Source organism: Schistocerca piceifrons, chromosome 2 (assembly GCF_021461385.2).
Source record: "Schistocerca piceifrons isolate TAMUIC-IGC-003096 chromosome 2, iqSchPice1.1, whole genome shotgun sequence".
NCBI lineage: Eukaryota > Metazoa > Arthropoda > Insecta > Orthoptera > Acrididae > Schistocerca > Schistocerca piceifrons.
This window is the reverse complement of record NC_060139.1, coordinates 77,143,986-77,170,552: the sequence shown is the minus strand read 5'-3', so window position 1 is coordinate 77,170,552 and position 26,567 is coordinate 77,143,986. Positions and strand designations below refer to the sequence as shown.

At 43.8% G+C, this 26,567-nt stretch overlaps 1 protein-coding gene across 1 annotated transcript in view; it reads right to left on the bottom strand.

Annotated features, from left to right (window-relative positions):
* Positions 1 to 7,047: 7,047 nt before the first annotated feature.
* Positions 7,048 to 26,567, bottom strand: part of LOC124775160 (ankyrin homolog) — a 58,233-nt gene continuing 38,713 nt past the window's right edge. Inside the window, exon 3 of the mRNA XM_047250000.1 lies at positions 7,048 to 7,465. Coding sequence (XP_047105956.1) covers positions 7,048 to 7,465 — 418 coding nt within the window. The remainder of the gene's footprint in view (positions 7,466 to 26,567) is intronic.

The window sequence follows — 26,567 nt, the reverse complement described above, 5'->3', positions numbered from 1 at the left end:
GGAAGGGTTCGGGTCACGCCTTTTCTGGTATGGTGCGCGAAGTTTTTCGGGCTGTTCGTCACTCTGGATTAGGCAGTCGAGAAGAACAGGCATGTTATCTGTCGTAGGATGTATTTCCAATTTTTATTTAAGCTCCCGTTCGTCACTCTGGATTAGGCAGTCGAGATGTTCAGTCATGTTGTCTATCGTAGGATGTGTTTGCCAGTATTCAGTATTAAAAGATTCATTCCAAAAGTCATGAGGCACAGACACGTGCCACAAATAGTGTAAAGATACATTTTCGTAAACATTGTGTTTGATCATGTGCTTTGCTGTATCAGAAGGTATTGTATTAAGTTCATGTAGTCTTCTCGTGTGGCTATATTAAAATACGCGAGTGGCATCCCAAAGAAGTGATACATTATTTCAGAACAGAACCTCGCTAAAAGTCAGTTTCAGCCTCAAGATACAGAACCAACGACCTGCGTGCTGTTTTCTGCGCTGGGGACATCAACTTGAAGACAGCACGTTAGTGAACTGTAACAGAACATTCGTATTTCACACAGTGCAGTGGAAACAACTAGGCGCCTCACGTGTACTGCATGCACAGATCAGATGTGCTCAGTGACACGTCATCTGCAGTAATGCAGAGGAGGTAAAAGAGGATGATCGTTAGTAACACCAACACTCAATTCATTCTTCCTTTCTTGCCGTATTTTCTGCAATGGTACGATTTAAAACTGTAAAGCGTTTCATTTTTCTGGTTCAAGAAAAGGGTATTTGAAATGTAACCTTCGTTTTTAGTCTGTTGTACTGATTTGAATGTAACTGGCTATTTACCCGTGCCTTTAGGTCCTGTTGGGTGATCCTGTTATGGCAGGTGACAGATTGTGACCTCTGTGATGGCGTCTTTTTAAAGATTCTTGTCCTGAATTTGATATTGTATTGCTTTTGAAACCTTTTACAAATAAGGTGCACACAATTTGATTACGAGTAATGTGTGGAATTACCTTTTAAAATAAATGTTTGTTGAAACTTGTTGTTTAATTGTGTATGATGTTTGAAAGATTACTTCCTCTACTTATTGCAGCCTGGCCACCCTGCCCAACAGCTAATTATACTGACGCTAAGGTGGCGTAACATAACAAGGTTACTTCATCTCCTGTCAGAAGGCATTCTCCATTCCGTAAGATGAGGCTGTAGTTCAGTGATTCATGATGTACTGGAACCCTCATATTTCTTTAGAGCTTCAGTCATATTTCCGTCGGTCCCAACTGCTTTACCGTTTTCTCTATTTTTAAGGGCGATTTTTGTGTCATTTGGTGTTATAACTTCTGAAGGACCTTAGGTTGACGATTAGTCATATAACATTTCTTTGGAGAATTCATCGTTTAACTTCTTATTACACTCCTGAAAATGGAAAAAAGAACACATTGACACCGGTGTGTCAGACCCACCATACTTGCTCCGGACACTGCGAGAGGGCTGTACAAGCAATGATCACACGCACGGCACAGCGGACACACCAGGAACTGCGGTGTTGGCCGTCGAATGGCGCTAGCTTCGCAGCATTTGTGCACCGCCGCCGTCAGTGTCAGCCAGTTTGCCGTGGCATACGGAGCTCCATCGCAGTCTTTAACACTGGTGGCATGCCGCGACAGCGTGGACGTGAACCGTATGTGCAGTTGACGGACTTTGAGCGAGGGCGTATAGTGGGCATGCGGGAGGCCGGGTGGACGTACCGCCGAATTGCTCAACACGTGGGGCGTGAGGTCCCCACAGTACATCGATGTTGTCGCCAGTGGTCGGCGGAAGGTGCACGTGCCCGTCGACCTGGGACCGGACCGCAGCGACGCACGGATGCACGCCAAGACCGTAGGATCCTACGCAGTGCCGTAGGGGACCGCACCGCCACTTCCCAGCAAATTAGGGACACTGTTGCTCCTGGGGTATCGGCGAGGACCATTCGCAACCGTCTCCATGAAGCTGGGCTACGGTCCCGCACACCGTTAGACCGTCTTCCGCTCACGCCCCAACATCGTGCAGCCCGCCTCCAGTGGTGTCGCGACAGGCGTGAATGGAGGGACGAATGGAGACGTGTCGTCTTCAGCGATGAGAGTCGCTTCTGCCTTGGTGCCAATGATGGTCGTATGCGTGTTTGGCGCCGTGCAGGTGAGCGCCACAATCAGGACTGCATACGACCGAGGCACACAGGGCCAACACCCGGCATCATGGTGTGGGGAGCGATCTCCTACACTGGCCGTACACCACTGGTGATCGTCGAGGGGACACTGAATAGTGCACGGTACATCCAAACCGTCATCGAACCCATCGTGCTACCATTCCTAGACCGGCAAGGGAACTTGCTGTTCCAACAGGACAATGCACGTCCGCATGTATCCCGTGCCACCCAACGTGCTCTAGAAGGTGTAAGTCAACTACCCTGGCCAGCAAGATCTCCGGATCTGTCGCCCATTGAGCATGTTTGGGACTGGATGAAGCGTCGTCTCACGCGGTCTGCTTGTCCAGCAAGAACGCTGGTCCAACTGAGGCGCCAGGTGGAAATGGCATGGTAAGCCGTTCCACAGGACTACATCCAGCATCTCTACGATCGTCTCCATGGGAGAATAGCAGCCTGCATTGCTGCGAAAGGTGGATATACACTGTACTAGTGCCGACATTGTGCATGCTCTGTTGCCTGTGTCTATGTGCCTGTGGTTCTGTCAGTGTGATCATGTGATGTATCTGACCCCAGGAATGTGTCAATAAAGTTTCCCCTTCTTGGGACAATGAATTCACGGTGTTCTTATTTCAATTTCCAGGAGTGTATTTTCGTTAGCGTTTATCCTATCTATTACGTGCACCCTATACTCGAGCTTCACAATGCGGCAGTCGTAAGTTAGTTGAGGTAGGGAATTCGTGTGTGCTACCTATGGACTATGTAATCTTTGTTCTGTGTGAGATCGAATTTTAACTGCTTGTGTATTGTATTTTGTTAGAATTTGCCTAAACGAACTTAATATCCACTCTCAGTCTGGTCGGTACAGCAGCCACGGTCTTTAATCTGTCGAGCGGTTTTGATTAACCTTCCTGCCTTGCAAGATAACCTGTTGCATGTTACAGTACATGAGCAGGGGGAACTCTTCGTTTGACAATTTTGCATGACATTCATGTCATCATATCCTTATGGGAATTAATAGTGTCCCAGAATGGTTTTTACTATATTCGTCGTATTCTTGGTCTCATTATTTCTAAATTGAGCAATTTTGAAAATGTCTGTTTCTGTTTCAGGTGTTTCAGCACTTATCCCAGTAACTGTTATTCTCCAGATTTTGAGGTATCATCATTCAGTGAAGATGCACTTTTAACCTCCTAAGGCCTTCGTTAGTCACCTTTATGTTCCATGGATAATTTGTGCAATAAAAAGTAATAGAGGGTAACGTGTCATTTTACATTCATATGACAACTTAATATTTAAATATGGCTATATGCTGAACAATTATAAAGTAGTCTTCTCTTAGTTTTGACACATGTGAGTTGGTAATTACTGCTCACCACCTTTTACATGTTACAGTAATAAAAATTCTTCTACAGAAAAGAATTAGTTGTCAAGGAGAAACCTTTTTAGTTGGTTTTCAAATTGTATTTCGCTATCTGTCAGACATTTTATATATCTGGGTAAGTCACAAAAATTTTTTGTTCCAGAATCTTGCACTCCTTCTTGTGCTGAAGACAACCTTAACATGAAGTAATGAATGTCACTTTTCCTTCTGGTTTTGTAACAATGTACATCATTATTGCTTCTGAGTTACAGTGGATTATTTGCAACAACCTTTGTGAGGAAATAAATATACTGTGAAGCAGCAGTCAAAATCTCAATTCCGTAAGCACACATCTAATAGATAATCATAGATGTGTTACACATATTACTCTTACAGCACGTTTTTGAGCGATGAAGACTTCCTTTCTTAAAGATGATTTCCCCTTGAACATTATTTCATATGATATTATTGATTGAAAATATGAAAAATATGTCAACTTTCTGATTTGTCTCTCCCCAACTTTTGCAACCGTTCTAAGTGCAACTGTGGCTGAACTAAGTTTTCTTAGTAGTTCCAAAATGAGTTTTTTCTTGTTTTAAGTCTCATTAACATGAACACCTAAGAATTTTGAATCCTCCATTCTATTTATTATTTCCTTATCATGTGTTATACTTATCATTGATGTAGTATCCATAAATGTGCAGAACTGAAGATGTTGTGTCTTTTTAAAATTGAGGATGAGATCATTCACAGAAAACCAGTCAATGATGTTTTTAAAAACATTGTTTACTGTTTCTTCTATTTCTTTATGTAGGGTTGTATTGATTATAATACTAATGTCATCTGCATAAGGAACTAATTCTGCTTCTTATATAATGGAAGTTCATTTACATATATATATATCGAACAATAGAGGAACTAAGATTGAGCCTTGGGGAACCCCATATGTGATTTCTGCTCAGTCAGAATAATGTCACCAGACTACATTGGTTGCATGTGGCAGCGCTAGCAGTGGTGGTTATATAAAATTTGGTAGGGGGATGCAAAAAACAGAGCAGTCATCGTCGTTGTAATGTGGGAACAGATAGACTTATCTGACTCCCATAAGGACGGTATCAATGGCTTTTGGGTCAAAGATACAAAGGTTTCTGAAATGCTGTGTTTGTAAACAGTTCATGTGCCATTGTGGTTAAAGTATACCATGTATGGCAAATTGGTGTTACCCAAAATCAGCGCCAGGAGAACTGTTGTGCACCACAGGCCATAGATGAGAGGAGTGGACAATGACTGTGGAGATGTGTTAGAGTGAATAGAAGCACTGATGTTGAGAAACTGACAGCCCAGATGAACCAAGGGACTACCAAAAGAGTCTCCTGAATGACTGCTCAGTGACCATTGCTTCATATGGGCCTCTGCAGCAGGCACCTGGTTCATACACCCATACTGACTGCTATCCTTTGGCGCATAAGGCTGGAATTTCCGCGCCAATACCGCAACTGGAGGAGAACTAAGTGGCGAAGGTGGCCCTTTCCTGTGAATCGCGTTTTATGTTCCATAGGACTGAAAGCAGACATGCTGCAACAATCGTACTATGGTTTCAGGCCAGAGGAGAGTGCAATATGGTCTGGGGATTGTTTTTGTCGTATCTCCTGGGTGATCTCGTCATTTTGGAAGGCACAAGGGATCAACACAAGAATTCCTCTATCCTTGGCGATGGTGTCAGTACTACAGTAAGGGCATGTTTATACTTGCTTTCTTGGGTATTTTCGTGAGTATTTTCGTTAACTATTAAACTTGATTACCCTTAAACATTCTTTGTTTAAAGGGTAAGTACTGCTGTGTTTAAATTTACTGAAGAATTTTAATCAAAAATTTTGTTTTGTGGGATCAGTGATATGAAGTTTTTGAATCTTAGGCCATCTATCTATTTTCTGTTTGTTTATTAACAAGAGGATTATAGACCTACTGCAGGATGAAGTGAATGGATTCCCGATTGTGGAGTTTCTTGGTCTAAAATCCAAAATGTATCCATATCTTACAGCAGATGTGGACACCCAAAGGCAGGCTAAGGATGTGAGACATGCTGCATCATGTGTCCTCATGGTTGAAGACTACTTGCAGTGCAGTGGTGGTAATTAATAGATCAATGTAATTAATCTACTTATCAATTAGATATCAAAAGTGCATCCACGCTGCCCTTACCCTGCTGCTGATGGTCACACCTGCATGCTGTTTTTCCTCCACATGATAGCATCTCCAAGCAGGACAATACAAGTTGTCACACAGCTCACAGTGTACGTGGGTGATTGAAAGAGCACCAGCAATGAGTTTACTGCAGCCCCTAGCCGCCAAATTCCCCAGATTTAAAATCGCTTGAGAATCTGTGGAACCACTCCTTGATCATGCTATTCATGCAATGGATCCTCAGCCGAGAAACCTAGTTCAGCTGGCCACACGCACTGGAGTAGACATGGCTACAAATCCTTGATGGTACCTTCCAGAATCTGATTCACTCTCTACCTGTAGGTGTTGCCATGGTCTGCATTGCAAAAAGTAGGGTGTTAAACTTTGTAGCGGAATCTGTGGAGCCACCTCGAGGCTGTTTGCTCAATGGATCCTCAGCCGAGAAACCTAGCTCAGCTGGCCACAGCACTGGAGTTGACATGACTACAAATCCTTGATGGTACCTTCCAGAATCTGATTCACTCACTTCCTGTGCTTGTTGCCATGGTCTGCATTGCAAAAAGTAGGGAGTTACACTTTGTAGGGGTATAAAATGGAATGATCATGTAGGCTCAGTTCTAGATAAAGCCTGTGGCTGATTTCGCTTTATTGTAGAACAGTCGGAAAATACAATTAGTCTGCAAAGGAAAAAGATGGTTCAAATGGCTCTGAGCACTATGGGACTTAAATACTGAGATCATCAGTCCCCCAGAACTTAGAACTACTGAAACCTAACTAACCTAAGGACATCACACACGTCCATGCCCGAGTCAGGATTCGAACCTGCAACCATAGCAATCGCATGGTTCCAGACTGCAGTGCCTAGAACTGCTTGGCCACTCTTCTGCAAAGGAGATTCCATATAAAACATTCGTGGGACTCATCTAAGAATATTAGTGAGGTGTGTGGGCCCATACAGAATAGGACTAGTAGTCGTTATGGAATATATAAAGAGAGGGGAGGCCGAGTGGTCATAGGGTTATTTGACTCATGGGAGAGTGTCACAGAGATGCTAAAGAAATTGAACTGCCAGACTCTTAATGACAGACAAAAACTGTCCCTAGAAGGCTTAGAAGGTTTGAAGAAGAAGCTATAAAGGACATATTGCTCCGTTATGGTCGTGGTGACCAGATTATATTAATGATATTGCGCAAAGAGCACTTAAACATTCACTGCGCGCTCCATACATGATTGGAACGGGAAGAAGACATAACAACTCCCACTACGGGGAGCACCGTTCGCTGCGCAGCTGACAGTGGTTTGCAAAGTATGGACAGAGAGGTGTAGTAGACTGGTGAAGCAGTCAGGGGGAGAGGCGCAGGAAGCGGAGCATGTCGGTGTAGCCGAAGAGGCGCGCCACGTCGTAGGGCGTGCGGCCGTCGGCGTCGGCGGCGTCGCGGCGCGCGCCGGCGTGCAGCAGCGCGCTGACGGCGTCCAGCGAGCCCCTGGAGACGGCGCGGTGCAGCGCGGTGTCGCCGTCGCCGTCGCGCACCTCGGTGTCGGCGCCGGCGGCCAGCAGCAGCCGCGCCGCCGCCACGTTGCCGGTGCGCACGGCGTAGTGCAGCGCCGTCGAGCCCGTGGCGTCGGCCGCGTCGAGCGTGGCCCCCGCCTCCACCAGCGCCTGCACTACCTCTGGCCGGCCCCGCGCCGCCGCCGCGTGCAGCGGGGTGTTTCCGTGGCGGTCGCGCGCGTCGGGGTCCATCCCGGCGGCCACCAGCGTCCTGACACACAGACACACGAGTGACGAGGGAATTAGGCAAACTACAGCACGTAGGCTCTGCTCTTTAAGAAAGCATCGGACACAGGACGTGCTACTTCGATCTTTCCAAAATGTGGTGAATGAGATTCCAAACGAATCGACGTTGCTTCCACCATCTTTACTTTTTAAGAATCAAGAGCCTCCCAGCAGAAGTGAATAAACTGTGCAGTGGCCAGATAGTCCAATTGTAAAGTGCCTCTTGAGTGAGGAAGACATTTTTAGCAGTTTTAATAAATTATTGTCTCTTATTCATGTATTCACAATAGTTAGGAAGTGCTGTAGTCCGTAGCCGGCCGTGAGTCGGAGAGCATTTCCTACAGTGACTGGCTAGCTGACGAAGCGACCATATGTCGCGCGTAGTGGGGTAGGGCTCGGCACTGGACTGTATGAACAAGCGTCAGCCTGGGAAATATACATGACAGGAAGTACCGCCATCTTGGCGTCAAAGTTACCGATTTTGTTTATTTATATTTAATAATTAAAGTCATTTATGACAACATGAATACTAGGAGGAGCCTCTGGATATTTAAAACTATTTATCATAATTTTGCCTCGTTAAAATTCACACCCATTCATTAACAAATGCGTATCTTAGTAAGTACGAACTTGATCGGAAATCCACGAACTGTGACGAAACTAGTAAGAGATACAGACTGCGCGCCAAAGTCGGCAGTCGGCGTTAAGAGCTCTTCCTGTCTTGTTCGATGGTAGCCATGCTCTCGGTTACGAGTAGTTTGTGACATGAGTGTTTCATTATTGATCTAATTCGAATACAACTGATATTACAGCATTCTGAATGTTAATTTCGAGTAAATAGATACCCCAAAGTTGATCGACAGCAATTTCAGACAATTAGCTTCCACCGACAGAGACATCCAATGCGCTAATGATGAATCTGCACGGGGCGACATTTACGAGAGCTGTACCGCTCACAGGTAGGAGGATATCCGACGACAGGACCCACCAAGGTGGATCAAGGAAGGTCCGACTTACGCTCGCAAATTCCGGGTGGAAATGCTGACCAGTTATACCGTACGTCACATACACCACACTCTACAGACTCGCGGCTAAGCTGAGTAATAATAGTATCAGTTTAGAAGGAAGGGCATCTTGCACAATCAACGAAGGGACATCAGGAAAAAATCGTGTAGTCGCAATTTTTTATACACTGGTGGGAGGGACTACAACCAAAAACTTATCCGTGTGATGTGAGCGCTGCAATGGGACATCCTCCTCTTAGCATTACTTTTCCTCAACAGTAATTGTCGATACCAGTACTTTTTTTTGAAATTTTGGCCCAGTCTGTATTATCTCGGGTGATTTTCTGAAAACTTTCATGTAATTTTATACTCAATATGTTATATTTCAAGCTAAAATTTATGAAAAGGAATTGCTTTATTTTAGATGTTACAACCGATAAGTACTAGCTCTGAATATAAAGTTAAAAGTATTTTGTTAGAAACATTTGAAATTATAAATTACTTGGCACACTTAAAACCTCTATTCTTAATTACGAAATCTAGTACTGTTCTAGTAGTGTTTACTCTCTTTATTTCTGGATTCATTTATGTAATAATAATCGAAACTAATAGAAAGTCATTTCTCAAGAAAACTTGTAAACCCTGTGAAATATTGTCATTTCCGCTGAGTGAGTTACTAGTAAGCGTGCCTCTGATGCGGTCGGACGTATTTTTGTATTTTGGGCGAATAATGTAACTTCGACTCTCTTACTGTGAAAATTCAAAAGACAGTATGATATATGAAAATGTGATATAATATATTAACGTAACAACAAAAATACTGCAACAACAATCTTCAAATTTATTTAGATCAGTTCGTACCATAAGGACTTAAAGTGTGAAAATTTGAGCTTCAAGAATCAGGCCTCTAGACAAGAAAAAGTGGAGCCAACTCTACCCAGAAAGCTAAGTAAACAAGAAAGTTTATTGTAATCTTCGCTCCTCTCAACTTTTCTATAAAAGACTTTTTCTTATGGTGGACAATAGCTGGAATCAGGAAGGAAGGGGGAGATTACAGCGTGAAGGGCGAGAGGCATTTAAAGGTCACGTTGAGCTTTTTCTAGAATAACTCGAAAACCGAGGCTTCTAACGAAAATGTTTACCCTTACAAAATTAAGCTACATTAAATTTCCTACGTGAAAAATCGATGTTCATTGTATAATTAAGTGGGTTAAGAACAAACATCAGATGTATGTACCACATATAAGAGCGCTACATACGTATTAAGTGATAAACTAGGTATAACAGGTTGAAGGGGGTGGGGAGAGGGAGGGCTGTGGAAGAAGCTTGAGGGAAGATAGGTCGATAGATTGTGGCCATGCCCTCCCTCCTTCATACGTTTGCAAACTTAAGGGCGAAGAGGTGACTCTCCACTATCTACTTCAGTATGTCTCAAAAAGCAACTACAGGCTACTTCATACAATGGTATCAATCCTTCGACAGGTCACCTCGTGTCACTGGCGACGTAGTGTGCAGACAGTCCCAGGTGTTCTTTCTTTTCCATAAAGTATGTCAATACTACATTGAATATAGAATTACACACTAAAGATACTAACACAGGAAACAGACATGGACAGAGTCCACCTAAATATCTTCACAGAATTTATCCCTAAATACGGCAATGCTGCACTTCGATGTGGGACACACATTTCATACTTGCCTTTAACCCACTTCATTTAACAATAAAAATTAATTTTCTACCATTGAAAGACTGTTTTTAAAAATATGCCAATTCTCCATCCCCTGAATTGTGGAAACTATTAATCCTAACGAAAAATGAAAATGTAGGAAATGTAATGTTTAGTTTTCTGCTGGGAAAAGAAAAACATAAAAAAGTGACCTTCAAACGACCTTTTTCAAACCCCCACCACACACCCAACTGTTCACATTTAGTGTTTTATTCATCGTACCACTGCACAAAAATTTGCGACTGAATGAATTTTTTCCTTATTCGACCTTTTTTGTTGACTGGGATAAAAGCTGCTCTGCCTTCTTCAGTCATATATTGTAGACGAAGCATTGTTGTTGTTGTTGTTGTGATCTTCAGTTCTAAGACTGGTTTGATGCAACTCTCCATGCTACCCTATCCTGTGCAAGCTTCATCATCTCCCAGTACTTACTGCAACCTACGCCCTTCTGAATCTGCTTAGTGTATTCATCTCTTGGTCTCCCTCTACGATTTTTGCCCTCCACGCTGCCCTCCAATGCTAAATTTGTGATCCCTTGATGCCTTGATGCCTCAGAACCGGTCCCTTCTTCTTGTAAAGTTGTGCCACAAACTCTTCTTCTCCCCAATTCTATTCAATACCTCCTCATTAGGTATGTGATCTACCCATCTAATCTTCAGCATTCTTCTGTAGCACCATATTACGAAAGCTTCTATTCTCTTCTTGTCCAAACTATTTATCGTCCATGTCTCACTTCCGTACATGGCTACACTCCGTACAAATACTTTCAGAAACGACTTCCTGACACTTAAATCTATACTCTATATTAACAAATTTCTCTTCTTCAGAAATGCTTTCCTTGCCCTTGCCAGTCTACATTTTACACCTTCTCTACTTCGCCATCAACAGTTATTTTGCTCCCCAAATAGCAAAACTCCTTTACTGCTATAAGTGTCTCATTTCCTGATCTAATTCCCTCAGCATCACCCGACTTAATTCGACTACATTCCATTATCCTCGTTTTGCTTTTGTTGATGTTCATCTTATATCCTTCTTTCAAGACACTTTCCAATATGTTCAACTGCTCTTCCAAGTACTTTGCTGTCTCTGACAGAATTACAATGTCATCGGCGAACCTCAAAGTTTTTATTTCTTCTCCCTGGATTTTAATACCTACTCCAAATTTTTCTTTGTTTCCTTTTTGCTCAATATACAGATTGAATAACATCGGGGAGAGGCTACAACCCTGTCTCACTCCCTTCCCAACCACTGCTTCCCTTTCATGCCCCTCGACTCTTATAACTGCCATCTGGTTTCTGTACAAATTGTAAATAGCCTTTCGCTCCCTGTATTTTGCCCCTGCCACCTTCAGAATTTGAAAAAGAGTATTCCAGTCAACATTGTCAAAAGCTTTCTCTAACTCTACAAATGCAAGAAACGTAGGTTTGACTTTCCTTAATCTTTCTTCTAAGATAAGTCGTAAGGTCAGTATTGCCTCACATGTTCCAACATTTCTACGGAATCCAAACTGATCTTCCCCGAGGTCGGCTTCTACCAATTTTTCCACTTGTCTGTAAAGAATTCGCGTTAGTATTTTGCAGCTGTGACTTATTAAACTCATAGTTCGGTAATTTTCCCATCTGTCAACACGTGCTTTCTTTGGGATTGGAATTATTATATTCTTCTTGAAGTCTGAGGGTATTTCGCCTGTCTCATACATCTTGCTCAGGAGATGGTAGAGTTTTGTCAGGACTGGCTCTCCCAAGGCCGTCAGTAGTTCTAATGGAACATTGTCTACTCGTGGGGCCTTGTTTCGCCTCAGGTCTTTCAGTGCTGTGTCAAACTCTCACGCAGTATCGTATCACCCATTTCATCTTCATCTACATCCTCTTCCATTTCCAGAATATTGTCCTCAAGTACATCGCCCTTGTACAGACCCTCTATATGCTCCCACCTTTCTGCTTTCCCTTCTTTGCTTTGAACTGGGTTTCTATCTGAGCTCTTGATATTCATAAATGTGGTTCTCTTCTCTCCAAAGGTCTCTTTTAATTTTCCTGTAGGCAGTATCTATCTTACCCCTAGTGAGATAAGCTTCTACATCCTTATATTTGTCCTCTAGCCATCCTGCTTCCCCATTTTGCACTTCCTGTTGATCTCATTTTTGAGTCATTTGTATTCCTTTTTGCCTGCTCCATTTACTGCATTTTTATATTTTCTCCTTTCATCAATTAAATTCAATATTTCTTCTGTTACCCAAGGATTTCTACTAGCCCTCGTCTTTTTACGTACTTGATCCTCTGCTGCCATCACTACTTCATCCCACAGAGCTACCCATTCTTCTTCTACTGTACTTCTTTCCGCCATTCCTGTCAATTGTTCCCTTATTCTCTCCCTGAAACTCTGTACAACCTCTGGTTTAGCATTAAAGAATTTCAAATGAACAGCAGAACGCCAGATAGAGTGTAGTGGTAAATAGATAAGATCCATTACTTTCCATATGGAACAGAAAGTTCTTGTATGTTCTCTCCCACTACCCAATGAGTGTGACGCCTTGAATAAGAGATGTTTCGAAATGTTCAGTAGACTCTACATGATTCAGAGAATTCCACGTCCCAATGCTGTTGAGATAGAAATGATCTGACTATATCACATCTTCTATGCCAAGCCTTGGATGGAATAACGTTATAAGGAAAGGGAGCAAATGGATACGTGATTATATTTAAATCAATAAACCTTTGAGTAATTGGCCAGTGTGAATAATTTTTAAGTTACATCAATTTGTGACTTATTTTTCATGTTGGTGGAACGCTGGTAGTTGCAGTGGTATAGAGTAAAGACAGTTTTTTGATAGTGGATGAGGATTTTCTAGTAGATTACATGTAGCAATCCACTTTCTAAGTGTTAAAGGAACGTAATGATGTAATAGATGGACGAACTTGCAAGTAACACGTAATCAAGCATGTAACTATGTGCTAGAGAAATGAAGCGGTAGGACACACCAAAATGAACCTTATAAGGGTGGTAATCAATGAAGCGAGCTGTGGTGAGAGCGTCATAAGAGAAGCACGGGTAAGTTAATCGAGGAAGGTATACTAAAGTTTTGTACTCTGATTTTCTGTACAGGGTTTTTCAAAATTACACCGACAAGATTCGAGATGAAGTAGAAGGTGTCTTGAGGAAAAAAAAATGTTGAAGGGACCTTGTGTCCGAAACGAAAACGTCATCCAACGGCGCTACAGAGCATCAAAGTTATAGGAACCGGTGCCCATATATATATATATATATATATATATATATATATATATATATATATATATATATATATATATATATATACACACATATGGTGATTTCATGATGATGATGTTACAAACTTTCAGGGATGACAGAGATGGATAAATGTATCAATTTGTAAGGGACTCGGATCCGGAAACGAATGAGTCGAAAGATACACACGAAAATCGTTCTCATGCCTCTGACGATGCAACACATGTACCAGTACTGTTGTTGCTAAGATTGTAGGGTAGGTAATAGTCAGAGGTGGTGTTAGTATGGACAAAAAAAAGAAGAAATGCTGGTAAACAAGGGCTCTAAAATGCGTATCTTAGGTCTATTAGCACTCTCTCATATTCGATACTGTGAAATACATTTCCTTTACTGAGCTAGTGCTCGTAACTCTGATGTATACATTTTAGAGCATGTGTTTACTAGACATATTGTTCTTCTTTTGGTTGATACTACCATATATGGAAGTTGCCTACCCTGCGATCTTAGCAACAGCAGTATGTTGCACTGTCACAGGTATCGGAACGATTTTCACTAATAACTTTCAACTCGTTTATTTCCGGATGATGGTCCTTTAAAACAAATTGATACATTTATCCTTCTCCATCACCCCTGAAAGTTCGTAAAATCGTCACGGAATCGCGCTGTATATGCATACATATACAGGCACCGCCACCTGTAACGTCTACGCTCGGTAGCGTCGATGGGTAACGTTTCCGAACACAGGTTTCTATCCTCACTCTGTTCCTCAAGACACGGTCTACATCCCCTTGAAGTTTCTCAGTGTAGCTTTGGAGCACATTGTATGTATGTACTGAAAAGATCAACACGTAATTTCTGTATAACTGAAGTAGTTGTTGGGCATTCTAAGGGGTAACTGTATACTGAAGTCAGTTTGTTGAGTTAGAAGATGGTAAAGTACAATTATATAACTTGAAGATCTTGTATATAATTGCTGTAGTTTGTTGGTATTTAGTCTTGGAGATGATGGACGTTTATGGAGTGGAGAATACTAGGTGGTTGTTAACATGATAGATGAGAAATGTTAATGATGGGAAGTGGCACCTTTTAATGTGTACTTTTTGTTTCTTTCTCACCTACATGTGATGACGATAACAGAGGAAGAATGTCTTTCATGACAATGTGATTAGCTGTTCCAAATACACACATTAAAAAAAGTTTTCATTACCCAGGTTCCCAGAACTCCTGAAGATAGACGTTGACTGTGGGTATTGTATCACAGACACAATCCCTTTGTCTGTTCAGAGGTGTCACTAAACCTGACCAAAGATGTGAACAACCATGCATGGGCCGCGCCCTATTAGAAGGAGGGGGTCTGACAGTCGATCAGTTCCAGTCATTCCGCCAGGAAGGAAGTACGTGGCTCATGTTGTCTGTAGTTCAACCATGCCTAGACGGTCAATACCACGGTTCGATCGCGTCCGCATTATTACTTTGTGCCAGGAAGGGCTCTCAACAAGGGAAGTGTCCAGGCGTATCGGAGTGAACCTAGGCGCTGTTGTTCGGACATGGAGGAGATACACAGAGACAGGAACTGTCGATGACATACCTCGCTCAGGCCGCCAAGGGCTGCTACTGCAGTGGATGACCGCTACCTACGGATTATGGCTCAGAGGAACCCTGACAGCAACGCCACCATGCTGAATAATGCTTTTTGTGCAGCCACAGGACGTCAAGTTACAACTCAAAGTTTGCGCAGTATGCTGCATGATGCGCAACTTTACTCCCGATGTCCATGGCGAGGTCAATCTTTGCAACCACGACACCATGCAACGTGGTACAGATGGGCCCAAAAACATGTCGAATGGACCGCTCAGGATTGTCATCACGTTCTCTTCACCAATGAGTGTCACATATGCCTTCAACCAGACAATCGTCGAAGACGTGTTTGGAGGCAACCCAGTCAGGCTAAACGCTTTAGACACAGTGTACAGCGAGTGCAGCAAGGTGGAGGTTCCCTGCAGTTTTGGAGGGGCGTTATGTGGGGCTGACGTACGCTGCTGGTGGTCATGGAAGGCGCCGTAACGGCTGTACGATATGTGAATGCCATCCTACGACTGATAGTGCAACCATATCGGCAGCATATTGGTGAGGCATTCGTTTTAGTTCACAACATTTTATTTATTTTTATTCACAGAAGTCACGGTGTTCAGTCTGTTTTGTCAGAATGCAGATCTGTTCCCTTTCAGGTATTGTTCAAAATTTCCATCACCGTGTTCATGGTCGAGTGTGCAGCAACGCACCATCAACTGTCTCAAGAGACTCGGAAACTTCAGGAGTTCTGCGTACTACTTCTGCTGATTCGACATTCGACAACCTTACTAACCAGATTCATATTCAGTATTGAGTCGTAAGCAAGCTCCTCACATAACCCTAATTTGTTTGCAAACAAGACAGACAGTGGATACCGTCTTCATTTGCACTTTTTGCTGTTAGTTTCACTGCAAAACAGATACAAAAGCAAATGGAGACAGTAAATCAAACGAAATGCAACTACCCTGTACTGAGCCACCAGAGAAAAGGAGGTCCCCTATACCAGAAAACTCGAATGTTTGTGTGAACTACCCCCGGAATTTTGTCTTTGCAGTTCTAGATCATGTTGCATGAGGTAAGTGTAATTGACCAGATCTACAAACAGCAATTCGGCAGATAAAATTTAGAACCTTGTTTTTTACGGACGGTCAATCCTGAATTATTATTCGAGCACGACTCGAGACACACACTCAAACCTTACATCGGCCAGCACTTCTCTCGTAAGAGCACTGACCGTGAAATGCAAAGATCTCGGTTTTAGTCTTGATTGGGCATATAGTTTTGACCTGGAAGATAGCTTCAAAACAGTGTACACTCCGATGCAGAGGATGCAGGGTGAAAGATTCGTTCCTGAATCTCTGTCGAATAACGTTTAATGTAAAATCAACAAGAAGCTGAATATCGTTATAAAATTTTTTGACGAAACAAATAGTTGTCTACAATGACAGACCTGTCGTAAAAGAAATTTACGTAACAACGGTTCCCTGTTCCAAACTCAGACCTTGCCTCAATTTAGGATCATTCTTTGTTGTTTGTCGAAAATACTGGTTTTTACATTCGATGCTTCAGACACGGATGATGTGAAAGCGAACTAGTAGCTGAGAAGGCAGTGAGACAAGGATGAAGCTTATCCACAATTTTTTTGAATCTGTATACTGAGCAAGTAGAAAAGGATGCCAATGAGAAATTTAGAAAGGGAAGAACAAATAAAAACTTATAGGTTTGCGGATGAAATGTTGCTAGGGAATGGAAAGGAAATCAGTTAAATGAAATTACTGTTTGCTCAATATCTGTCATGTTATTAGCAGAAGGCATTAGTAAGCACTTGATATTTAATTATAAAGGTTATTTTAGGCAAAGAGCACTTTAACTATAAAATAGTTACATCAGCTGTGATGATTATTCCAGCTGCGACAGACCAGTCATGATCAACAATCATAAGATATGTTTATGGACTAGTTATAATGACTGGTCTATCGATGACAGTATGGGAATGAATAGTGTTGAAAAGAAACTGTTACACGATATTAACAAAAGTAATTAAAGAAATGTATCGAATGAAATTAGACAAACTGAGTGAGGTGGTGCAGTAGTTAGCACACTGGACTCGTATTCGGGAGGATGACGATTCAAGCCCGCGTCCAGTCATCCTGGTTTAGGTTTTCCATGATTTCCCTAAATCGCTTCAGGCAAATGCCGGGATTGTTCCTTTGCAAGGGCACTGCCGACTTCCTTCTCCATCCTTCCCTCATACGATGCGACAGATGATTGCGCTGTTTGGTCCCCTTCTTCAAATCAACCAGCCAACCAACGAAATAGGGCAATGCTAAGGGAATTGGATTAGGGAATGGGACAATACAGGTAGCTACTTGAGCAGCAAAACAACAGAAAGCGTCCAAATTAGAAAGGATATAAAATTCAAAAAAGGTTTTAGGGAAAAATATGTTCGTAACATCTATACACATATTACAAGCTAAAGTCCGCCGCCACGTTTTTCTGTCTGTATGTCAAGGCTAATTGTAGAAATTACTGTAGGGATTTAGATACGGCTTTCACTAATCGATTGATTCACGAGGGAGGTTCGTTTATACATGTTGATTCAAAATTTCCATTACAGACTTCTAGAGTGCACTGATTGTTGTGGGAACTTAATGGATGAAATTTCGATAAGGAAACACGTCCGGAAATGTACTGTTTGGATGTATAAGGATTGCCCAGAAAGTAATGCACCGCATTTTTTTCTTCAAGAGTTTTTTACTGAACATAATGAGAATTACACACACGAAAGAATGGTGTTTTGTCTACACACCCTATTTTCCCACGTAATCTCCATCCCGTTCTATCGCCTTACTCCAGTGCGAAACAAAGTCGTATATGCCCTGTTGATACCAATCCTTGTCCTGGTGGCGGAGCCTGTGCTTCACTGCGTGAATCGCCTGCTCATCGACCGCCACCGTAAGTGAGTGGACAGCACCCTGGTTTGTAATGCCGGGGGGCCCGGGTTCGATTCCCAGTCGGGTTGGAGACTTTCCCCTCTCGGGGACTGGGTGTTTGTGTGGTCTTCACAATCATAATTTCTTCCTCATCGACGAGCCAGTCGCCAAATTGGCGTCACCTCAAAAGATTTGCACCAGGCGGTCGGGTCTACCCACTGGGAGAGCATCGCCACATGAAATTTCATTTCACCTCTTCTTCGTAATCAATATTTTTCTCCTCAAATGACATCCTTTAATGACCCAAGCGAATGGAAGCCGGAGGGGGCTTCGTCAGGGCTGTAGGGTGGATGCGGTAACACTGTCCAACCCTGTTTTGCTACGTGTTCAGCAGTCCTCAGACTTGTGTGGGGCCGAGTGTTATCGTGTTGCAGTAAAACACCTCCTGGGTTGCTATGGGGCTGAAGTCGCCGGAAGCGCATATTGAGTTTCTTTGATGTGTTGAAATATGCTTCTGCATTAGTGGTACCGTCTCTTGGCACCACATCAATGAGAATCACATCTTCACACTTCCAGAACACGGTGGTCATGATCTTACCGGCGGAAGAAGTTGCTTAGAATTTTTTATTCTGTGTGGAGTGCGAATGGTGCCATTCCATCGACTGTTTCAGGCTCAAAATGGTGAACCAGGTTTCTTCACCTATCGCTGTCCGGGACAAGAAGGCCTCCCCCTCAGCTTCAAAACGTTGCAACAAATCAAGACAAATGATTTTCCTGTGCTATTTGTGATCCACCGTTAGACACTGCGGGACATATCTTTCACACACTTTTGAATATGCAAGAGTGCGGACAATTGCATCCACACTTCCTTTGTTGATCGTCAAATGCAGCGCCAAATGCCGAGTCGTAATGCGTCTGTCCTCGCCAATGACAACATCAGCTCGCTGTAACATGTCAGGTGTGACAGCCGTGGATGGTCTCTCCGACCGCTGCAAATCGTGGAGCTCCACCAAACCACCTTCTGATGAGCTCAATTCTGTGCCCAGTGACTAACTGTACTTCTGTCAGCAGCAGTGCTCCATAGACTTCGCACAAACGTTTGTTAATATTCCCCACAGTTTCTTCCTCCGCAGTGAGAACTCCAGTGATTGCACGTTGCTTGTAACCTACATCACCTACAGATGCCACTTTGAAACTTCCCTGCAGCTACACTACCTGTCGGAAGGGACGAAAACTTGGCGCACTCACTATGGAGACTCCAAGTACACTACTGGCCATTAAAACTGCTACACAACGAAGATGACGGGTTACAGACGCGAAATTTAACCAACAGGAAGAAGAAGCTGTGCTATTCAGGTGATTAGCTTTTCAGAGCATTCACACAAAGTTTGCGCCGGTGGCGACACCTACAACGTGCTGACATGACCAAAGTTTCCAACCGATTTCTCATACACAAACAGCAGTTGATTGGCGTTGCCTGGTGAAACATTGTTGTGATGCCTCGTGTAAGGAGAAGAAATGCGTACCATCACGTTTCCGACATTGAAAAACGTCGGATTGTAGCCTATCACAGTTTATCGTATCGCGACATTGCTGCTCGCGCTGGGCGAGATCCAATGACTGTTAGCAGAATATGGAATCGGTGGGTTCAGGAGGGTAATACGGAACGCCGTGCTGGATCCCAACGGCCCTGTAGCACTAGCAGTCGAGATGACAGACATCTTATCTGCATTGCTGTAACGGATCGTGCAGCCACGTCTCGATTCCTGACTCAACGGGTGGGGACTTTTGCAAGACAACAACCATCTGTACGAACAGTTCGACGGCGTTTAGAACAGCATGGACTATCAGCTTGGAGATCCTGGCTGCAGTTACCCTTGACGCTGCATCACAGACAGCAGCGCCTGCGATGGTGTACTCATCGACGAACCTGGGTCCACGAATGGGAAAACGTCACTTTTTCGGATGAATTTAGGTTCTGTTTACAGCATCATGATGGTCGCATCCATGTTTGGCGACATCGCTGTGAACGCACATTTGAAGCATGTAATCGTCATCGCCATACTGGCGTATCACCCGGCGTGATGGTATGGGGTGTCATCGGTTACACGTCTCGGTCACCTCTTGTTTGCGTTGATGGCACTTTGAACAGTTGACGTTACATTTCAGAAGTGTTACGCCCCGTGGCTCTACCCTTCATTCGATCCCTGCAAAACCCTACATTTCAGCATGATAATGCATTTCAGTAGGACAATGCACGACCGCATGTTGCAGGTCCTGTACGGGCCTTTCTGGATACAGAAAATGCTCGACTGCTGCCCTGGCCAGCACATTCTCCAGATCTCTAACCAACTGAAAACGTGTGGTCAATGGTGGCCGAGCAACTGGCTTGTCACAATACGTCAGTCACTACTCTTGATGAACTGTGGTATCGTGTTGAAGCTACATTGGCAGCTGTACCTGTACACATCATCCAAGCTCTGTTTGAGTCAATGCCCCGGCGTATCAAGGCCGTTATTACGGCCAGAGGTGGTTGTTCTGGGTACTGATTTCTCAGGATCTATGCACCCAAATTGCGCGAAAATGTAATCACATGTCAGTTCTAGTATAATATTTTTTGTCCAATGAATACCCGGTTATTATCTGCATTTCTGCTTGCTGTAGCAATTTTAATGGCCAGTAGTGTGATACATGCGTAACGCTCTGCATTTGTAGCATTCTTTTCGGCTGAGAAATAAAAAACCATGCGGTGCATTACTGTCTGGGCAACCCTCCTAAAGTAAGTTTGAAGGTCGTATCTCTTTTAAATCTCCCACTTCACAGCACGCACATAAGCAAGGAAGAGGGCGCCATTGTCAGTACCTGTAGTAATTATGACATCACATAATACCTTGGTCAAGCTACAGCAAGGGCTGCGGGAAACTGTAAAAATTGTAAATCTGTGATAAGTTCCTACAGGACCAAACTGCTGAGGTCATCGGTCGCTAGGCTTACATTCTACTTAATCGAACTTAAACCAACTTACGGTAAGCAAGGACAAACTCACATCCATGCCCAATGGAGTACTCGAACCTCCGATGGGGGAGCGAGAGAGGGGGGAGGGGAGCCGCGCAAACCGCGGCAAGGCGCCTCAGACCGCACGGCTACCCCGCGCGGCCGCGGGAAATTGGTACGTTCGAAATTAGGAGGTTCGACTGTGTTGCTCCACGGACGTGTTGTACTCTTGACTTTGAAGCATATGTCCTTCACCATGTAGAAAAGAACTTGAGGACCAGTGCTCGAAACACTGCCCATGCCATGTGATCCTACAGCACACAGGTCGGTCTAGTACCTTCCACTGCGAAAGTCGAACACGCGCCAGAACAAATGGACGTGGTCAGCCCATAGAGGGCTTCGCCTCCGCGGTGGCTATTCCGCGCAGCGGCTCTCGCGCAGCGAGAGCGCCACCGCTATGCCACGTGCAGACAGCGTCCAATAGCCGCTCCCTCCAGTTTTGTATATAGGGACCCGATCTGCCCTAGTCCAGGCCGCCTTGATCCCCCTCACCCCCTGGTGTCTCCCTTCCTCTCCACTCCCAACCGGTTGCCGCGCCTTTACCGTTGTGTCCCTCCCTCTCTCCATCTCCACACTCTCCATCTCCTTTCCCAACACAACTTCCACCGTCTACCACTCCCGGATGATGAGCTTCGCCCTGACATCTACCCTTCCTACCAACTCTAACCCCCTCTTCCTGCCTCCTCCTCGGGGCTCCCTCTCCTCCCCCTCCCTCCTTCTGAGCGGATTTCCCCTCCTACTCTCTTGTGCCTTCTTTCAGTGTCTCTGCGCTCCCTCCTGCCCTGTCTTCCCTTTTCCTCTCCCGCCCCATGTGTCTCCTGCCTCTTCGTGAACCCACGGTTGCCCCGCCTCTCTTCATCCCGCCGCTTCCCCAGCTGCCCCATGCTCTCCCCTCCTTTTCCATCCTCTCTGACCTTTCCCTCAGCAGGTCCCACCTGGTAGTTTTATTCTTCGTCGTGTGTGCTCCAAGTGGGTTTTAAGTGTGTTGTTTCGGAGTGTTTTTAATACTGTGGCCAACTTTTAACCTGTGCATGCGCATCCAGTGTCTTCTCTGTGTTTTAAGAATCGCCAACTGCGTTTTTTAACTTTCTGGTGACTTTTTTAACTGTCCCCAATGAACGTCTACATGTCAGTGTATTTTTACCTCCATTTTCTCCCCTTACTCTGTTTTATGTTTCCCTTTTTTACCTCCTTATGTATGTATTATTTTATTCTTGTTTTAGTTGTCATGTCACTCGGCTGAAGAGCGGCGAATTGTGCTGCTGACAGCCCTCCCCTGCCCATATGGGGCAGGGGAATGAAATCACAATAAAGAAAAAAAAAAAAACCCTAGTCCAGTCAGTCTGGTACTCGCTCTGGATTTCGTTTCTATCTCGGCGGTACTGCGTTCTGGTCGTTGCTCGTTGTTGACGTTTGCCTGGCTCTGGTTCTGAGTGGATTTACTGTTGATGTTTGGCGTTGTAGTTTCCACAAGCCTCCGTTGTTTATCTCTTCCTTGTTGTGTCGGTCATAGTCGGTCGTGGTCGGTTGTTGTCAGTTGTCATTGGTCTGTCGCCCGACTTGTCCTGTGTTTACCCGGTGGTGCGTGCTCCACCGCCGGCGGCTTCCCTGCCTGGTGGCTCCAATCCGCAGCCCAAGGTGTTCCCGCAGTTGGTTCTGGTTGCTACAGTTGGAGCTCATTGTCATTGCTTTGAGGAACCAAACATCATCTGGCAAGGTGACACTGAATGAATTTTGGGACTGGCATGGTGTGGTGCTAACAAAAATTGAAATTTGTGGTAATGACTATGGGACCAAACTGCTGAGGTCATCATTCCCTAGGCTTATGCACTATTTAATCTAACTTATGCTAAGGACAACACACACACCCATGCTCAAGGGGGGACTCGAACCTCTGACGGGGGTAGTGGTGCTAACAGATTACGTTCATTATGCTCATAAGGAACACTTCCAGTATCTTCTGGCGAGGTGATGACAGGCTTAAAGAGAAAAGGTGAAACTGTCCTTGGGGTATTGTATTGTATGGAACTGGATACATAGAAACGACGGAGAGGATTCGTTCCCGCCGTAGCCGGCAGCGGTACACATCCTCACAGCAGGCTACAGCAGTCCACTCACCCCACCGCCACCCCACACCGAACCCAGGGTTATCATGCGGTTCGGGCCCCAGTGTGTCCGATCGCTGTGCGCCGACTATAACACCACTTTCTAGCTCACTTAAATCTTGATAACCAGCCAATGTAGCAGCAGTAACCGATGTAACAACTGCGCCAGACACTCGTTGTCTTATATAGGCGTGCCGACCGCAGCGCCACGTTCTGCTTGTTCAAATATCTCAGTATTTGAATACGCAGGCCTATACCAGTTTTTTTTTTTTTTTTTTTTTTTTTTTTTTTTTTTTTTTTTTGCGCTTCAGAGTATCATTTGAGCTTCTTGCAAACTGCTGACACGTAATTGTGACTTATCGGTATGCGAGCGACAGCATGCATATCTAACATGTTTCGAAACGTTGCGTGGAAAAACGGGGTTTTACAGTGTCTATACCTGAGTAAAAAGGTTGGGTCAGGTGTTGTGGATAGCCCTTGGGCTGGGGACCATTTGTGTACCTAACAGAACGAACGTTTTAATGTCACTATCCTACAGTACAAGCTCACAGTATGAATATTAAACACTTTCACTTGCTTAGACAAATGGAACAAACTGGTTGGTACTTCTGCATTTGATGTGGTCTTCAGTTTGCTTGACGGGAGTTACGAAGGCAACTTTAGTTCATGGGCAGATCTTTCGAAGGTCCCAAAAAAGGATTTTTTAACTATGTTTTCGCCGTCACCAGCAGATCAAAACTCAGTAGATGTTTCCAAGATGGCTATTCCCACCAAATGGCTGAAATTTTTACGTTATATTCCTAAGATCCCGAACTCAAACAGCCTTGGAAAATTTTCTTGATATTTTTATCCGTTTCCAATGTACATAGATTCAAAGTTATTCTATTTCTATACGTAAAGTACAGTGCAGGTGAAATCTTAATAATAAATAATCGCAGTAAATTGCTCAGATTTTAGGCATTTCTCTAGAAGAGCCATCTCCCCGTTTTCAAAAATAATGTCAGTTACTGAGAAACACCACAAAGACTTGTTTTTGGGTTCCAAAACCCAGACCCGGATTGCGAGAGGGCTATGCACAGGAAACAGCTATAGTTTTTATGTTGAGTTCTTAAGTTCCCGATCTCATACAACCTAGAAATTTTTGCCTTTCCGGGATACAGAGGTTGAAATCTACCCTATTTATACACGTAAAATACGAACGTAATATCCGTTGTGAGGAGAAAATGTAGTTTATATAGTGACGTAACACGGGGAAACATGATGTTAAGTGTCTCCGTTGTCATCTGGGAGCTCCATGTCGTAGTACTGAAGCAAATGCAAATTTTTCTTACACCTAAAATACGGTATGAGGTTTAAGATTAATTTTGCGTTATTTCAATTTCATATGAGTAAACTACCTAAATTTTACTGAGCAATACGTTTGTTTTTATATGGGTTACATGCCTTGCTGCAACTGGCAAAAGAAGGGAACCAGTTGATAAATTCTCCTATAGGGACACTTAACAGGGTGTATCTCTGTGTTACATTATGAGTATCATGGTATCAGTTCTCTCCAGCACTACTCCAGACATTAGTCGAGTTTATGCCACGACGTGTTCGGCACTTCTGTGTACTCGCATGGGCCATACACAATGTTAGGTAGGTGTACCAGTTTCCTTGGCTCTTCAGTTTATAAAGTCTCCATACTGTCCGTTCCGTCCCTTCGAAAACAGTAGCAGCTGACAATGGAATTATGCGTGTGGCTTTAGAAATTTTCCTGCTTCTACCATCAGTTTCTTCACGTGCTCCATGCCTGCAAATTTAGCACAAATTGTTCCTTGATGTACAGAACAATGAATACCATATGTCGATTGTTTCAATTTTGTGCTCTTTCATTGTCAGCAAAATATTTAAATTACTTTTGTGTGGCATTGTCATGTCGTTTCGTAGTAAATTTTGCCTTCGCGATTGCTTATGCGATTGCATAATGTATGTTGAGAATTCTCACCTCTCATTACTTTCTCATTTATTTTGATAGGCTTGTGAAGATAGACCGATAGACTGCCTCTTTTAACACGAACAGCCACTTGGCCTGTGAACGTCTACATCTACATCTACATCTACATTGATACTCCGCAAGCCACCCAACGGTGTGTGGCGGAGGGCACTTTACGTGCCACTGTCATTACCTCCCTTTCCTGTTCCAGTCGCGTATGGTTCGCGGGAAGAACGACTATCTGAAAGCCTCCGTGCGCGCTCTAATCTCTCTAATTTTACATTCGTGATCTCCTCGGGAGGTATAAGTAGGGGGAAGCAATATATTCGGTACCTCATCCAGAAAAGCACCCTCTCGAAACCTGGCGAGCAAGTTACACCACGATGCAGAGCGCCTCTCTTGCAGAGTCTGCCACTTGAGTTTATTAAACATCTCCGTAACGCTATCACGGTTACCAAATAACCCGGTAACGAAACGTGCCGCTCTTCTTTGGATCTTCTCTATCTCTTCCGTCAACCCGACCTGGTACGGATCCCACACTGATGAGCAATACTCAAGTATAGGTCGAACGAGTGTTTTGTAAGCCACCTCCTTTGTTGATGGACTACATTTTCTACGCACTCTCCCAATGAATCTCAACCTGGTAGCCGCCTTACCAACAATTAATTTTATATGATCATTCCACTTCAAATCATTCCGCATGCATACTCCCAGATATTAATACAGACGTAACTGCTACCAGTGTTTGTTCCGCTATCATATAATCATACAATAAAGGATCCTTCTTTCTATGTATTCGAAATACATTACATTTGTCTATGTTAAGGGTCAGTTGCCACTCCCTGCACCAAGTGCCTATCCGCTGCAGATCTTCCTGCATTTCGCTACAATTTTCTAATGCTGCAACTTCTCTGTATACTACAGCATCATCCGCGAAAAGCCGCATGGAACTTCCGACACTATCTACTAAGTCATTTATATATATTGTGAAAAGCAATGGTCCCATAACACTCCCCTGTGGCACGCCAGAGGTTACTTTAACGTCTGTAGACGTCTCTCCATTGATAACAACATGCTGTGTTCTGTTTGCTAAAAACTCTTCAATCCAGCCACACAGCTGGTCTGATATTCCGTAGGCTCTTACTTTGTTTATCAGGCGACAGTGCGGAACTGTATCGAACGCCTTCCGGAAGTCAAGAAAAATAGCATCTACCTGGGAGCCTGTATCTAATATTTTCTGGGTCTCATGAACAAATAAGGCGAGTTGGGTCTCACACGATCGCTGTTTCCGGAATCCATGTTGATTCCTACATAGTAGATTCTGGGTTTCCAGAAATGACATGATACGCGAGCAAAAAACATGTTCTAAAATTCTACAAGAGATCGACGTAAGAGATATAGGTCTATAGTTTTGCGCATCTGCTCGACGACCCTTCTTGAAGACTGGGACTATCTGTGCTCTTTTCCAATCA